Source organism: Macrobrachium nipponense, chromosome 4, assembly GCF_015104395.2.
Source record: "Macrobrachium nipponense isolate FS-2020 chromosome 4, ASM1510439v2, whole genome shotgun sequence".
Lineage (NCBI taxonomy): Eukaryota > Metazoa > Arthropoda > Malacostraca > Decapoda > Palaemonidae > Macrobrachium > Macrobrachium nipponense.
The window spans coordinates 52210787-52229200 of record NC_061100.1 but is presented as its reverse complement, the minus strand read 5'-3'; the positions used below and the strand labels follow the sequence as shown (position 1 = coordinate 52229200).

The 18414-nt window shown below is 35.1% G+C and overlaps 1 protein-coding gene across 5 annotated transcripts in view; it reads right to left on the bottom strand.

Annotated features, from left to right (window-relative positions):
- LOC135210928 (fat-like cadherin-related tumor suppressor homolog) overlaps nt 1–18414 on the bottom strand; it is a 736096-nt gene that overhangs the window by 400441 nt on the left and 317241 nt on the right. For all 5 annotated transcript variants that reach the window (XM_064243897.1, XM_064243900.1, XM_064243901.1 and 2 more), the window contains exon 3: nt 7147–7253. In XM_064243897.1, coding sequence (XP_064099967.1) covers nt 7147–7253 — 107 coding nt within the window. The remainder of the gene's footprint in view (nt 1–7146; nt 7254–18414) is intronic.

Here is an 18414-nt window from a genome sequence, read left to right as displayed (position 1 = left end):
CCTCGACTGGTTTTGTCTGGTACGACCTCACCAGTGTGTTTCCTTAACCAAGATAATTCAACAATTTCTAAGTAACATGCAAGTGCTATTTGTAATGAATGACCTCATACCTCTAAAAACACAGTCCCCCTGAAACCTTCAAGCAAGCGTGAACATACGTACGTACATACATATTCCCTCTGACCTCATGAAGGCTACGTAAGGACATGCGGGCGATATCGAGGCATACGTTTAACGTGAGTCAGGGTCCTTTTATAAAGCAAATACCTCACATTTTTTTCTACGCATCTAGTTTTTATAATACCGACGTTCCAAAAAGTTTGTTGCCTCTCAAGTCAATCTTTATTCTTAAAAGCAAAAATTTCGTGTCTTTTCTCAAGTTTGAGCTTTTTCTTTAGTATTCTATGAAGCAAAAAACTTTCCTTTGCTATGTTAAAATATTCTTTAAGGGGGAAATAACTTTGGTTTTTTCAAATTAGTCTTCTTATGAAACAAATAATACGAACAATAATGGACGTTATATAATATAAATATCTCAAGCCTCTTTTATGGTAAACTTTCAATTGGGCAAATAACAAGTGGATTTTTTTAAAAGTTCACGATATCTTTCCCATACGTACGGAGCTGCAAAGCAAGGGAATTTTCACTGGCAATATATAAGGTGTGAGAGCATATGCTAAAAAAAAAATAATTTTCCAATCCATCCTAAATGAAGATAAACGCACCGACCATATTAACATATAGAAAACCCAAAAACGATGAGAGAAATTTTACTGCATATTTACGGAAAAGATCCTCCATAAAAATAACACATTTTTTAGAGGAAATAGATAATGTACGTTCTATAAATGTGAGAAATCCTAGCTTTCGGCAGACGCTTCCGTGGAGGTCCTTAGAAGTAGTCTCCTGTTTCTGGACATTGGATGGGAGCGTTCCTCATGCACTGTTGACTTAATGGATCCCTTCCTCTGTCTATTTCTTTCTTTCCATCTTACTCTGGGCAACTGGGGACCATAAGCTCTTCGGCGCCTTCTTGATCAATTTGGGATAAGTTTTCGTAATTATCGGAATATGAAGTTATCTACGAAAGGATAACAGCAGTTAACAACACCGTGTAGGAATGGTCATGATCTTGATGGAGAGAGAGAGGACCTTACCTTACAGACCTTACATCTTGTTGTTGCCCCAGGTTCCCTCAGTGTGAGGCACCTCTAATGTCTACCAGAGAGTTGATAGTACATCTTCCGGTATATTTGCATCTTCCAATCTGGATGGTCTGGGATGCAGTTTAGATATTTTGTCGAGCTTTTATTCTTAAACACATTCTACGCTCACTCCTGATATATTCTCAGATGAGCTGGCAAAACGCATTGAAATAGACGCGCATTATCGATGCTGGTGCGTAGTGGATTAAATGGGCCCCCCCCCCCCCCCTGTGTCACTTTCCTTATTTTTCTGGTATATTTTTGGGCACATTAATCTACTCTGCTGCTCTGCTGATATTTTTAGTTACCATGAATATTTTTGCTATTCCTTCTATCTGTTTCCATGCCTGAATTATCATTGTTAGCGTTCTCTTCTCCTTTCCAGACTATATAATTTTAAGAATTGTAGTCTTTCCCAGTAGTCTAGGTCCTTAACTTCTTCTATTCTAGCTGTAAAGGAACCTTTTGTACACTCTCTATTTGTGCAATATCCTTTTGATAGTGTGGGTACCATTATCATATTGCAATATTCAAGTGGGACTACGAACATATGTTTTATAAAGCATAATCATGTGTTCAGCTTTTCCTTGTTTTGAAGTGCCGTAACAACATTTCCATTTTTGCTTTTTCTTTATTTTGCCAACAGAGTTGCTATTTGATCATTGCATAAATATGTTCCTATTCATCATCACACCAGGTCTTTAAACTGCTTCCTTATTTGTGATGAGTGGCTCTATTATTAGGTCCCTTATATGCATATAGCTTTTCTTTCTCTGTCTCCATAATTTTATTGATTCAAAATTTTATCAGAGTTAATACATCCTATTTACCTCTGCCCACATCATACTTTGTTTAAGGTCTCTTTGTAGAGCGTTCCTATCTTCATCACAAGTAATTTCTCTACTTATTCTTGTCATCTGCGAAAACTAATCACTACCGAATCCTTAAACATTATTGTCTATGTCTTCCAATCATAATAACAAACGTATTGCAGCTAACACCGTACCTTGCGGCACACCGGATATTACCTTGGCTTCATCCGATTTCTCGTTCGTTTGCAATAACTATCTGTTTTTCTGTTGTGTTAAAAAATTCTTTTAAAACCATCTTCCTACTTTATCCACGATATTGTGTTTTTAATTTTCTTCGCTAAATATTTTTATTAATGGTCTTACTTTATTCAAAAGCTTTTGCAAGTCTAAATAAACCACATCTGTTTCAATTTCCGCTTTTCATATTTTTGAATATGTTTTCACGGGGGTGGACTAACAGTTGGGTTTGTGTACTTTTTCCGGGTAGAAACCATGTTGTCCTTTATTAAACAAATTATTTTTTATTAAATGTTTTCATAATATTTTTCCTTCATTACCCTTTCATACACTTTCATTATATGTGATGTTAGACTCACAGGGCCTATAATTAACCTTGCCTCTAGTCTTGATCCACTTTTGAAAGTAGGGTAATATACGCTAATTTGTGCTTCATCCATATATCTTGCCTGTATCCTACACTTTTGTCTTAATAATATTTGCAATGGCTTTTGCGATAGAATGAACTACTTTCTTTAACAAAATAGCAGGAATTCCACAGGCCCTGCAGCAGCCTCCATTTTTTAATTTCATTAATAGCCTGCACAATATCAGCTTTCATTAATATCTAGTCAGCTAAATATTCACTATTTTCATCCCTTTTACTTCTATATCATTTATCTTCATTATCTATTCTAGGGTGAATTCTCTATATCGTTCTGCCAGTATGTTTCAAATTTCCCTTTTTTCATTCGTTAATCTCCCTTCAATTCTCAGAGGGCCTATTTCATCTTTTCTTTTTATTAATCTTCTTCGCATATGAGTATAATAGTTTGGGGTTTTGCTTGAATATTTAATAGGGTTTTTTCTTCCAAGTCCGTTTTCATTTTCTTTTGATTGTTATCTCTTTTTTTCGCATTTTCTATCTTACTTTTTAGTTCTATAACTTTCCATGCATTTTTTTTCTTTTTGCAAGACCTTTTGTTTCCACTTCTGATTTTCTGGAACAAGATTCTTCTGTCTCTTGGTATGCATGAATGATGGTTACTTTTCTTCTTGTTCGGTATATATTTTTCCACCTATTATCTCCAATATTTTATATAATATCTCCGTATTTAACCTTAGTCATCACTTACGAAAATGTTATCCCAATCTTTGTTTAATTCTTCATTAATTCTGCCATTTTATATTTTTACTGTAGAAGTTGTATTTTCCATATCCTTCCCACTTTTTTCATTTCTTGCTTATCTCTATTTTTTCACTTGCTTTGGAATGAACTGTTAATTCTATGACATATGGTCTGAAATACTCGCATTATAAACTATTATTTCTTTAACATAATTCATCTCGTTCACAAATACCTAGGTCTAAAGTATTTCCTTTTCTTGTTGGCAGGTGATTTTCTATTTGTTGAATGTTTTGTATTTTCTAGTAGCATATCTAATAGCTTTCAATTGCCTCTTATCTTCTGCCAACTACTATTACTCTCTTTTTTTATATTGTATAAGTACAAACCACAATCTCCTATTCGTTCTTTCCATTCTACGAAAGGAAAAAGTTGAAGTCACCAGATAGGAGAATAGTCCAGTCCTTGTGATTTCTAACATATATCATCCAATTTTTTAATTATTAAGTCAAAACTCTTTTAGTATTAGGAGGTCTATTATATTTACTATGTTCATCAATTTTTTCAGATTCAAATTCTACCGCTATTAGTTCACATCTGAGTTACTATATTTCTCATATCCTTTTTTCCTTGTTTTTTGTCTTCCCATATATTGCGGGTTCCCCCTTGATTCCTATTTTTTCTATCTGATCTATAAGTTGGAAAACCCTTTTATTTGATCATCATCCCAGTCTCTTGGGAATACCAGGTTTCACTTATATTCATTATATCTATTTTCTTTTCATTTTGGGGTTAGTTTTTCTTCTAAGTACTCTATTTTTCTTTTTGAATTACTCGTAACTAAACCTGCGCATCATCACTATGATGGTTTGCGTGTTTCTCCTTCATTTATACTGATAGTAATAAGGATTTTCCATGTCTCTTTCCTGTTTCTGGTATGTTGTTCTTTTTTTCATATCCAGAAATTCTGACATTAAAAAATCCAACTTTTTTCCATAATATTTGATTTCTTCCTCATCATAATTCATTCGTGTGTCTGAATCTGCAATTTTCTCCGTTTCTGCAATATCCTCTTGCATAATAATACCGTTATATCTCTTGAGTAGAATTCGGAGCTGATGCTTTTGAAATTCTTGCTGACACCTCTGCATATCTCATTGGTGGTTTGCTTTTCTCTTTTACCTGATATTCTTGATTTTCTCTTTATTTGTTTTCTTTCTTATTTTGGATTTTATTACTGGTTGGTTATTTATTTGATTATGATCGGCATGGCATACAGGGTGCATCCTTTATATTTGCATTTTTATTTTTGTCGAAACTTACATCCTTTTCCTTTAATTTAGGGTTTTTACATATTTTTGGAGGCAGATCTCTGCAATATCCCCATATCCATCATAGTATGCACATTTACCATATATTTCCAATAGTTTTGACATATCTTAGGATGTTTGTAGAAATCTTTCTCCAAATCTGCAATTCCCTCTTTTTTCAAAAGGTTGCAGATTTTGTCTTCTTGTCTATTTTTTCCTCTTTCCCGTCATTGTATAGATCTGGGTAGAGCCTCTTCGGGATTGCTTTTGAGAGAGAGAGAGAGAGAGAGAGAGAGAGAGGGGGGGGGGGGGGGTTGGCTTAATACAGAAATTCAATATGTTGTAAGAGAGTCTGTGAATGATAGCCCAATTATCTTCACGTTCGTTTTTAAAACACGGAGTTTTTTCCTTACAGAACAGAAAGAAATACTTATGTCAGCCACTGTATTATAAGCTGACAAAATACTTAACAGGGTTGAGCTATTTGATAAGTAGTGACATCTAAAGATGCCGACTGTAAATGAACCGTAGAGAACAAGTAACCTACTGACAGGAGAGAGATCCTATTCAGAATGCCGTTTAAAAAATATTTCAAAAAGCAAAATAACACTAGTTGATCACGAACGTAGAAAGGCAATGGAAATACATTATATATAAATCTGTCGAGTTTTTGCACACACAACATATTTTTTTATTATATATATATATATATATATATACATATATTTGTATATAAATAAAATACATATATATATGATATATATGTATATAGTATATATATATATATATTATATATATATATATATATATATATATATATATTTTATACCTATATATTATATATATAATGTACAAATATATACACGAAACCATACATACATTCTTAAAAATATGTATGCAATCATACTATAAGCCTCGACTCTGTCATTAAAAGGACAGAAAACATCACTAGCAAATAAATGTAGCTATGAAGTAGGAATTAGTCCAGAATTCTGATATGCAAATATCCTTTCTTTTTTACGACGGTGTATGAAGCTTCCAAATAATATGTGGTCTTTGGGGTTGCTTTTTTGTATGGGTCAGTGGTTTAACCAAAAGCATAACAAGAACAACACAAGCAACAGAAAAGATATGAATGATGGTATGATTAGGTAGATTTACTTGAACCAATTTAGATCATACATAAACTAATCGTATTCTAATGTGTGAAAAACAATTTTCATACAGATTAGTATAACATCAACTCAAACATATCACTGAACCATTTTCTTTTTTTCCATCGCCAAAATATACAGCTTCCATAGATTCCCCTTCCATCAGCCCAAATATACAAGAGAAGAAAAACTGACTTTTACATAAGAGACCTAAGTACACAGCTCTAATGCTACTCTAGTATTCCAAGGCCCCCAGGGTACCACCAGCATATTTCCCGGGGCAAATGGATGACATGGCAACTCTCTCTCTCTCTCTCTCTCTCTCTCTCTCTCTCTCTCTCTCTCTCTCTCTCTCTCTCTCAGCAATAGTACACGTGTGTGAACAAACATATGTTTAACAATATGTATGAATGTTTTATATATATATATATATATATATATATATATATATATCATATATATATACGTATATAGTATATATATATATATATAATATATATCTATATATATATATATATATATATATATATGTGTTTTGATATATATATAAACATTCATACATAGTGTAAACATAATATATATATATATATATATATATATATATATATCTATCTATCCTATCTATCTATCTATCTTATCCTATCTATCTATATATATATAGATATAATGTGTATGTGTGAGCGTAATTAATTTTCTGTATATTTATTTCTTTTCTCAATTAACACAGAGTTTACAGTTTAATGTTCTACTTTTTCTACCCATTCAAACGAAACCCCTAAAACTAATAGGCATGATCTAAAAAGTTCTCCTGCCAAAAGGGTACGATTCGAAATCACATGGAGGTAAGGCTAACCAACGCCCCTACCCTCATCCTCTAAACATAGCGTAGGCTCGAATCCTCTTGGGATTGGAGAACTTCTTCATTCATCGCATTCTAATGGAAAGGCATCAGGGAAGTAAATATTTTTTAAAAAATAAAAGTTAGAAGAAAATGTTAAATTGAAGTCGAGGCCACAACAGTGGTTTCGAACACACACACACACACACACTATATATTATATATATATTATATGATATATATATATATATAATATATATATATATATATATATATATATATATGTCACTTCTGTGCATAGTAATGGCTGCAACAACAATGCTATATCCTTTCTCTTTATATTTATAAATATAATCTCCCTGAAAACACAATATATATATATATATACATCCACACATTAGTTAATCCGGACACGTATCATGGAATCCTCTCTCGCTCCGGTGCGCACACACACACTGTTAAGAAGCGACGACTCAATTACTTACGTGACAGATGTCGGTGAGAGGCACAGCACCATTATCGGCCACCACAACTGACAGCCAATAACCACGAGCCGTCTCGCGATCAAGCACGACTGTGGTGCGAATAGCGCCTGTGGGGAAAGAAGAAAGAAAAAAGATTTTAGGGTTACGTGAACCATTTTCGTTTGTGATTTACATGTCAGTCCAATGGATTATTTTCTCAGGAAATTTGTTTAGTTAGTTATGATGACGTCCTATGTGGCGAAGTTGCTTGGAACAGTAGAATCCTTAGAGAAGTTATTTCACTTTGAGTTGTGCTTATTTTTAGTTTTTTTAGAGAAATGTGTTTTCCTTACATGATACGTCGAGTGGCACCAGATTAAACTGAAACTTTATGAATGTGTTTTCTTACCCATGCATATTCACACTCGTTAGTGGAATGTATATACGGTCAGGTCAAATGAGTTGAGCCACACTACAAACATAACACGCTCAAGGAGCTATAACGTTTTGATACCAACACCGTAAACCCGATTTCAACTCGTCCCTTTTACTGTAACATTTCTGTAAAGGTTAGTTACGAAAATAAATAAACATATAAATGACGTACATCATGGCTCAAGAAATCATATCAACATTTACTTTAACAGGCGGCTCTACTTGGAATTTCGTCTTATTTCACTCACGGCCTCTTGATGGTACGTCAAACTTTTCTCCACACACTCCAATTAAAACTCCACTTTCAAGGCTCTGCTACTATTTCCTAGCTGCGCCACTCATGATTTCACCTCTCTCATTCGCAGCTACTTCGGAAATCAATTTCTATTTCATTTTGCTAATGCACTCTAGTAGTCTCATTAGATATTTTGGATATTTTCTCATTTATTTCATTTGCTTTGTTTGATGGGTGATCATCTTCCAGCTTTAAAACGAATGGCGGTCTCGCATTTCTTTGATGACTCTGAGCTATGCTAGGCCGTCTTAAGGTTTTCATGTGAATAACTTCCTTCAGGCTTTCCAATGAAGGATATCTTGCAGTCTTTCAACGAGGGTCACAGAATCTTTCAGCAAATAATTACATGAATCTATAATAAAAGAAACAGTCATACAGTCGCGTAATGAACAACTACTTTAAAGAATTTTACAACAAATACCATATCCCCTTCTTTCCATGACTGCTATTCACTTCTTTCAAAAAAGACTGGATGATTAATTATAATCTTTCAACAAATAACAACCGTAACTTCCCTAAATGGATGAATAAATAGCAGCCGCTATAATTTATTTGTATGCTGTTTTTACGTTGCATGGAACTAGTGGTTATTCAGCAACGGGACCAACGGCTTTACGTGACTTCCGAACCACGTCGAGAGTGAACTTCTATCACCAGAATTACACATCTCTAACCCCTCAGTGGAATGCCCGAGAATCGAACTCGCGGCCACCGAGATGGTACGCCAATACCATACCGACCACGCCACTGAGACGCTATATCACTTCCAGGGAATTTCCAAGAAAAACAATTTTGCCTTCCTTCAATGATAGACTAGATCATTTATTTACAGAAATTCAATTACTGGCTGGCTTCAGATAACTAATGAACTCGGTGATGTTCTTTGTCAACAAACAAGTTCAAGGTAAATTACACATCACAGCCAAGCCCTGATTCTTCTTGCATACGACCCTTTGGGAAGAGCAGCTGAGTGAAGAAATGCTGCTAAGTCCTTCATATTTGCATTGCTCTGTCTTATCATTTTCTCTGCTCCTTACAAAAGTAAACCTCATTCCTCTCATAATGTGCAAAACATGCAAATTTCTCTCTCTCTCTCTCTCTCTCTCTCTCTCTCTCTCTCTCTCTCTCTCTCTGTAAAACTGAACCTAAAATCTAATTCCTTACCTACACGAATGATATCATTATATCCGTTTGTTCTCTGTAAAACTGAACCTAAAATCTTAATTCCTTACCTTACCTACCGAATGATTATCTATTCATATTCCGTTTGTTATGTTCTCTGTAAAACTGAACCTAAAATCTTATTCCTTCTACTGCAAAACCTACAGGTATATTATCATTATCTCTCTCTGTCCACTGTATAACTAAACCTAAAATCTACTTCCTTTTCTATCATGCAACCAAAATAAAAATTTATGTCCATTTCTACAAGAATATTATCATTATCTCTCTAGCTTTATCACCCCCGCATAATAGAACCCAAAATCTAATGCTTTTTCTACTGTGCAAACTATAGGAATATTATCATTATCTTTCTTTGTCTCCCCCCCCCCTTTAACTCAACCCAAAATCTAATTCCTTTTCTACTTACAACCTACAGGAACATTATCATTATCTTTCTTTGTTCCCCTGCATAACGCAACCCAAAATTTAATTCCTTTTCAACTGTATAACCTACAGGAATCTCTCTCTCTCTCTCTCTCTCTCTCTCTCTCTCTCTCTCTCTCTCTCTCTCATACTGTCATGCAATGTGTCCGTATTCAATCTGTATTTTGGCAAAGTCGAAGACGAATAACACTACACAATACACAAGACTGCCTAAATGCGTGTATACATGTACCCTTCCATGCATCTCATTTGGTGCCACAGCTGTTGTTGAGAAAAAAAAAAAAAAAAAAACTTGTATATTCCGAGGCGTCCATTAACACAGATTCAAATCGCATATCTTTTCAGATATATTTGCTTTGCGAAAAGAATTTGTCGTATTCACCGGGCTCAACTCACAAAACTCAAACTTTGCTACTCATTATAACCGCCAACTTTTAAATGTTGCTCTTTGTTCAAAAGCTTAGACACTTATTAGTGCTCTGAAAATTTTTAACATGCAAAATAGCAGCTAAAGTTTTGGAGCAAATGTTTGTTTAGGAAGTTAAAAAAGATAGATAACATGAGGCAAGATCAGAGAGAGAGAGAGAGAGAGAGAGAGAGAGAGAGAGAGAGAGAGAGAGAGAGAGAGAGAGAGAGTGGAAATTCAAATGGCTTAACTCTAAAGGCTTTGTAATGTTTAGCGAGTAACTTTCAACACAGGTTGACAGTTGCATCATGTATATGCGGAATTTATATATAGTATACAAAATCTGTTCTGCGAATGAATGAAATCATGCTCATAAACTGAATACATATGTGTTCAAAAATACTAACTGTGATAGAATGACATTCCGCGAAGCAACTGTCCAATAAATACGATTCCCATCTTCGCCAAAGTGGAAAAATTGTCATACAAAAAAAAAAAAAAAAAAAAAAAAAAAAAAAAAAAAAAAAAAAAAAAAAAAGTGTACAATGTGAAACTGTATTGACCTGAAGGATCATGGTCTCCATTCACTGCTCACTGTGAGTGGCTTTAACCTGAATACCTGCTGCAGAGCGCATTAATCTGGTACGAAATATATTTTAAGAAAATGTTCGTACAATACGTTCACAAAGGCTGCCATCTGAAATTTATACGCCTTCACTTCTGACCTGTTATCAAAACATAATTCTGATACGCGTAACCACACTCTAATAGCAAATTATTTAGAGTATAAACACGAAAATTATTTGGAAATTATCTCTCTCTCTCTCTCTCTCTCTCTCTCTCTCTCTCTCTCTCTCTCTCTCTCTCTCTCTCTCTCTCTCATGCGGCAAAAATGCCCTTTTTGTCATCTTAAGAATGGACTCAGAAAAGAATAAAAGCAGATTTCAGAGCCTGTAACGGAGAGGTGTTGGAAGAGCACTCGACGTTTCAATAATGAGACGAATCTGCTGGAGATCGTAACCTGAAAACCCCCCGACAATAAGGATGATCTAGCCGAATAATTTAGGGCACACTCGAGTCTCAGATACATTAAATCAGCGTGAGAGAGAGTGTGCTTGCGCTCCCTATTATTCACAGGTCAAAACTGACAGTAACGAACCAAATTACAAGGAGGGAAAGAATTCGGACGCTCATCCAGGGGAAGGCTGGAAGTGAAAGAAAATGGAATGCAGGGATTAATAAGAGAGACGGGGTCACGCATTCCCGGAGCACAAATGACGCGTAATAAGGAGAAGAAGAAAGAGATAAATTGAGGTGCGGGGCTTTATCAACTAGGAAGAAACGTCGAAGCAACCTCCAACGACGGCAATGCTGACTATTGGCACAGCAACAGTCCACTACGTTATATGGCATTTCTTTCCTCAGGGTGTCAAGAGCACTGCCTCCTTTTTATGGGAATCCTAACCGTCCAATCTATAAAATCGAAGAAATAACTCTTCAAATCTTCAGACCCACTCAGAGAATTGTGTCCCTGTTATTTGGTAGGTTATGGTAGGTGGCAACCGAAGTAAACGAGAGTGTGAGGCTAGCAACTCCATTCTACTCGTATACTATATACTTGACACCCTTAAGAAAGAAATGCCATATAACGTAATGGACTGTTGCTGTGCTAATAGTCAGCAATACACACACACACACACACACACACACTACACACACATATATATATATATATATATATATATATATATATATATATAATATATATATATATATATATATATATATATATATATATATATATATATATATAGTATATATATATATATATATATATGTTACATATATCTTAGAGCAACTTTAAGTGGTTCTTACTTCATACTAAACACAGTAAAGGCGTATTTATATCTGTCTGTCTCTCCTAAGCATGCACCTATAAAATATGTTTCATAATGAGCCTCTCATTATGCATTTTGATATCAATGATACACTAAATCTCTCTCTCTCTCTCTCTCTCTCTCTCTCTCTCTCTCTCTCTCTCTCTCTCTCTCTCTCTCCAGTAACTGCATGATTTGCAGCATAATACCGCTGTGAATTCAGCACGCCAAAAATAATGGAGAGTTCAAACCTTATCATGAGAGGAAATAAGCCGCACATTTCCGGGGCTCTATATCACATCGGGCAATAACGTTTCCTTATCCGGTAGGGTTTGCAACCTCTAATTAAAAACACATCGGAACACTCTTTCCCGTCTGTGAACCTTTCAGAAATTCCGTACAACAACCGCGAACAAATCTTTAAAAACAAAAAGGGATTTAAGCACAGGTATACCAAAAAATTAAATATAAAAAGAAAAAAGAAAGGCTGTGTCATTTGATGTTCCTTCTGGTAACATTCTCAAGTCATGGCCAGGAATGTAATTAACCTCCGGTAATTAGTTTTAATTTCTGCGAGTATTTACGTACTGCAGTCGCGTCTTTTCTACTCCCCTTCAGGGAAAACCAGGAAAGGGTGGAAATGAAGACAAGAAAAACACTTTCCACCATGAGGGAACATTGTTGTATATCTGAAACTTACTTCTAGTACTTACGAGACTTTATGTTATGTTATGTTATGTATGTATGCATGTATACTTTTATATATATATATATATATATAATATATATATATATATATTACATACATACATATATATATATATATATATATATATATATATATTATATATATATATATATATATATATATATATATAAACGAAACCAGGCATTTCATGAACTGCCTGAAATCAACAGGCAGAGATAGCAAAATGCACTGAGGACATTTGACCCCCCAGGCCAGTAACAAACACGGCGAAACAGTGACTGACCTACACTGTTCCGCCTTGTTTAGGTAGTTCGTGAAATGCCTGGTTTAGCTATCTGCTTGGAACACACACAGAGCGCGCGCACAACACGACAACACGCACACATTATATATACATATATATATATATATATATATATATATATATATATATATATATATATATATATATATATATATGTATATCAATATAGACTCACCTTTAAACTTAACTAAGGTCTTTTTATATTAATTCTACCAGAGTTGTACTTCATCCAGCTCCTCTCATCTAGTACATTGTTATGGTCTCTTTCACATTTTTTAATTTTACTTTTATGTTAATCGCTGACAGATTGATTATGATTAATTATAGTACCCTCAGCTACGTTGGCTTGGAGGCTGATGGGGTCCTCTGCTCGCTCTAATGGGTACCAAGGTCTTCTACGCTCAGGAATAGTTACTTAAGCAAGGCAATTTCTATTAACTTCCTTAGAAATTTATCTATAAATACATTTATCTTGCATATATATATATCCATATATATATAATATATCTATATATATATATATATAATATATATATATATATACATACACACACACATGAGAGAGAGAGAGAGAGAGAGAGAGAAGAGAGAGATACGAACAAGATTTGCGGACTTCACTGTTGACGTTCACCGTAATAGTGAACTATGCAACTGGCTATCATTCGACTGTAAAATGTAACAGCCTGAAGGAAAGGGGTATGAGTTGGCATCATCTCAAAATTCTAGCTGAAAATCAGAACGGTAACGATCTCTGGAGGTTTCACTTCCTTCATATATACATATATGTATTCACTAACAATAGATAACTCTATATATGTGTGTGTGTGTGTATGTATGTGTATATATAAGTGTGTATGTATATGTATATATGTACAATCATTCGTATATTTTTTATAAGCACTCATTGATGGTGAAATGAAGAAGTCCATTCTCCAATGGTTCCTGGACCAAGAAGACAATCTCTATATATATTCAGTTCATTAGTTTGAAAGCGTTCGCGCAGATATTGTACCTGATGGGAACTATTAAACAGTCGGCAAACACGATCATTATGATACGTTAGTAAGACGTCTCTGGTTCCAAAACAGCAATTGCGATTATGTAGACAATGGCTTGGGATTTTACAACTGGCTGAGATGAACGAAGGACTGAGTGAGAACGATTGAGAAAAGTTCACTAGGTTCTTGTTACGTGAGATTTATGGAAAATTTCGGTCATATTACATAGTGTTCATTTTTTTAAATGTTTTTTTTCGGTGCCTGAACCACTACTAAAATCTGTCTTAATTCAAATGGTTAAAAGTGATATGAGTCATGTGAACGAAGGTCTCATATATGTGAAAAAAAGTATTATGATTATCGTGAGAAAAAGAGGTTTAACACTAGAGAAGAATGGAAAATTGATCGTTCAACTCAGGTAGACATGTTACGTTCCGTGGTAGAGGATGTATCATTTGCAAACAATAGTTATGAATCAACCTAAAGCATGAGACAGAATGTATCCCAAACATATCACTCTCCCGAAGAAGGTACAATGGCCAGAAATCTCTGCTCCATGAAAGCGCCTTCAATCGCCAGGGACCTGACAGCAAAAACGACGTGTGGGAGCCACAGTCTCGCCTATTAAATATGGCGCAGAGGTGAGGTGAGTGATGGGCCGGCAGTCGAACGATGATATTATTCAGATTAGCCCATTGCTCAAGTGCGTTACGGGCGAGGCAAAATCCTTCCCTTTATTCCCGGCAGAGAGGTGGCTCTTAGTCAAAGCCGACATTGGTCTGCTACTATGTGGAAAAGGTGACATCACAATGCAATCATTCTTCGGCAACGAAAGGGGTCACCAGGAGCTCATCAGAAGACGCGGCTTTACAACCATGGAGTTAGTGAAGTTCGCTAATGAAGTTTCATAAAGGATGGAAAAGGAATACTGCAAAACAATGTCGACAGGAAAATTAAACGATATGGCTTACATTTAATCCCAGAAGAATAAAAGGATTATCAATATTGCCCAAACACAAAAACACACCCATTTATTTATATACTATACCCTTGCAATATATGCTCTTTGCTCTTAGGGTTTTATACATAAAAAATGACATTCATACATGAAGCTCCGATCAAGCTACCTTCATTCTGCATACACATATAGGGGCAATAGTTAGAACGACTAGATTATAGATGAACAGAACTACATTCGTAACCATTTCCCTTCACAATTTCCTTTTGATAGTTCCTGCACCTAACGATTTATACCGTTCAACTCTTTAACCGAAGAGCATTCTGAACCTCTGCCGAACATGTCGTCAATGTTGATTTATTCGAAAATCACTGCCATATTCTCTGACCCTGTCTTTTCCGTACCGGGCGGCACATAAAATCCGAAGCGTAAAACTTCGGAATTCATGCATGCCTACCCCCGAGGGAGAGAGAAACACCGATTTCCGCCCATTCAATAAAGCAAAACAGTGCAATAACTAAAAAAAATCAAAGCATTGTTCCTAAAACACATTAAGTCATTTGTTTTCATAAAGCCTATTACGTCATTTAGATAAAAATCAAGAACATTATTGTACGACAAAAAAGAGAGAGAAAAATTTATTCATACTATACAAACCTTTCTTTGTCTGTAATATCATTTAGTTAAAACATGTTAAGAGAGGGTTAGATATTAACAAATTATTCATTGAATACGAATAGAAAAAATTTAATTATTGTTTTACTAAATCAGTTTTAGTTTGTGCAATTAAATAAAGCATAGCCAGGTACTGATTAAAAAACATAAAAGTTGAATTACTTCACACGCCACTATTCCATGATTATTTTACAAGTAATATTATAAAGACCACTGAATTCACTTCCTACAGTCACTGATCGCTCAGGTTCTGAAATATATCAACACGCTTGCATAAAACAAACAACACGCTCAAGCTACACATACAGCTTATGCAATACAAACAACGCATTTACAGTGCACACAAATTTGTATATGCAGTACAAACAAACAAAAGGTTACGCAGCTAAAAATGGTGAATCAAATAAAGTTATTTTGCACTTAAAGGTGAACCTAATGAAATATAAAGAAATATCTTTAAGGATGATTAAGGCAAAGAATAAAATTCTCTAACTACCGCACATTAAAAATAAATAAATAAATAAATAAACAAGAAATCAACAAGTGGAGTAAGTACGGCTTCCAAACGCTTCAGAATCAGAATTCCCCCCAAAAAGCAGTGGGGAAGATATTCAAACGAGAGAGAGAGAGAGAGAGAGAGAGAGAGAGAGAGAGAGAGAGAGAGAGAGAGAGAGAGAGAGAGAGTCACCCCTCACTTCTGAGAACGAGAGGGACCAGACTGGTGATTGTTTCTTCGAGGAACTTCATAACGCCAAAGTCTCAAAAGGGAGTGAGTATATCTTCGAAGAACGTCACAAACTCAGTCTCCAAACAAACAGGTCATATTTTGGGAAGCTGAAACACTACAAAGCAAGCGAGCACATTTTTCCTCTCTGTCCCTCCAAACCCGAAAATCCTCAAAACAAACAGATTTTACAGGGCAGGTGGCCCTGCAACCAAGCTTTGGCAAAAGAGGAGAATTTGAAAGCCTATGGGTAATTGCTTCGCCTAAAAATAAAAATGCAAATGAGTCTGATGCTAGACGTGGTGGGTAACATTGAGGAATGAGAGCCGGCAGGTAAAAGGCACTTACTTCTGCCGACACCTCTCAACGAACAGCATACGGTAAAACGCAGCCGGGCAAACGTATGAACGTTTACTGCACTTGATGGTGCGGACATGTAAAATTCATGAACGACTTTAACGGTGGCCAGCTCGCATATATAAACCATGAACACAAACGAGACATCTCTTGTGCAATAAAATAGACAAGAGTGATGGGGCTACATTCTAACAACCGATTCAATTGAAAAATAATCCTTATAGAAAGCGAGGAGAGGCGGAGACGGGAAAGAAAAATATGATGACACGAAGGAAAGAAGGAAGAAAAGGACGAGGGGTAGGAGGGGTGGAGGGTGGGGGGAGGGAGGGGAAGCAAAGCAGTCAAAACGCTATCAAAACTGGATGCTCAATGCAACGTGATGGCGTTGTTGCCATGCAAAAGCAATACCTTCCCTACGGATTGCTGGATATCATGCAGCAATAAAATGGTCCTGACTGCAAATTACACCAGATATCGATGGCTAATAAAACACACAGCTGTTTTCTTCTTTCCCCGAGACAATAAATATTCGCAAGAGGGTGCAATGATATCCAATTCATAAGATTTATGGCATCTCATATCCCGGCTCCCTAACAAAAGACATGGGAATAGTAAATTCTTCAAAATCACCGTCATTCCTCTCATATCAAATTCTAAATCTGACAGATTACAGCGCAATCGCAAACAAAAGCACGCACACACATTATATAACTATATCTATATACATATACTATATAAAGGGATATATATATTTGTGTGCGTGTGTCTGTATCCATATGGAACCTTTAAATACATAATTACAAGCAAACGTGATATGAATAGAGCCATATTTCACAGAATTCATTGCCGTTAATATCTTCTCAGTCCAAATCAAGAACCTTCATCGTTAACTGAAAAGTTACGATAATTGTCTTCACTGGTCTGGACGGCGCAATGGAGAAATAAATAAGTGAATAACCGCGTCAGCTATCTGCTATAATTTAATCTCCAAACAAATTATGGCTAATTCTTATGACCCTCACGATTCAAAAATGCCGAGCTAGTATGCCATGGAGGCATTCAGCTCCTTGTGTGTGTGTGTGAGAGAGAGAGAGAGAGAGAGAGAGAGAGAGAGAGAGAGAGAGAGAGAACACAACAGGTGTCAAACGAAATTAATTAGATCTTCAAGATTGTATGGCCTCCACAAATATCATATCCCAAAAGTGCTTCATCACGATATTTGACGAGTACTTTTAACGCGTTCTACCAAAGAAGATCACTGACGATGGTATTAGGAGGGTTCCTACACTAACATCAAACTTAACAATGACACGTTCAACGCTAGCATTACATTGTTTCAAAGCAACTTTCTTCACTGACTGACTCCCTTATGCGTGAAGCTCCAATAACACAGTCCAAAAATAGAGATTCTTAGTTACACTTTCCTGAAAGGAAGAAATCGCTTCAACCAGACAGATATTCTGATTTTTATTCTTTTTTTTATGAAAAGTGAAAATGAACTTATAATGAAATTGAAGTGTAAAAAAAAATTAGCAAATGACTGCCATTACATTAAAATTAAAAATTTAAGACTCCAGATATATCAACGAGCAGGATCAGATTCAGCGACATTCATCTTTTTTTTTTTAAATGAGACACACAAACAGTCATATAATTATATATACTTTATACATACATTATTATATATATATATATATATATATATATTATATATATATATATATATACTTATGACACCGGAGGTAGACAGGAAGTGATCTTAACCTTAAACTTATATATATATATATATATTATATATATATATTATATATATATATATATATATATAGATAGATAGATAGATAGATAGATAGATAGATAGATAGATAGATGATAGATATATGTGTGTGTGTGTGTATAGATATATATAAAGATATTGTAGACTATAATAATTATTTATTAAT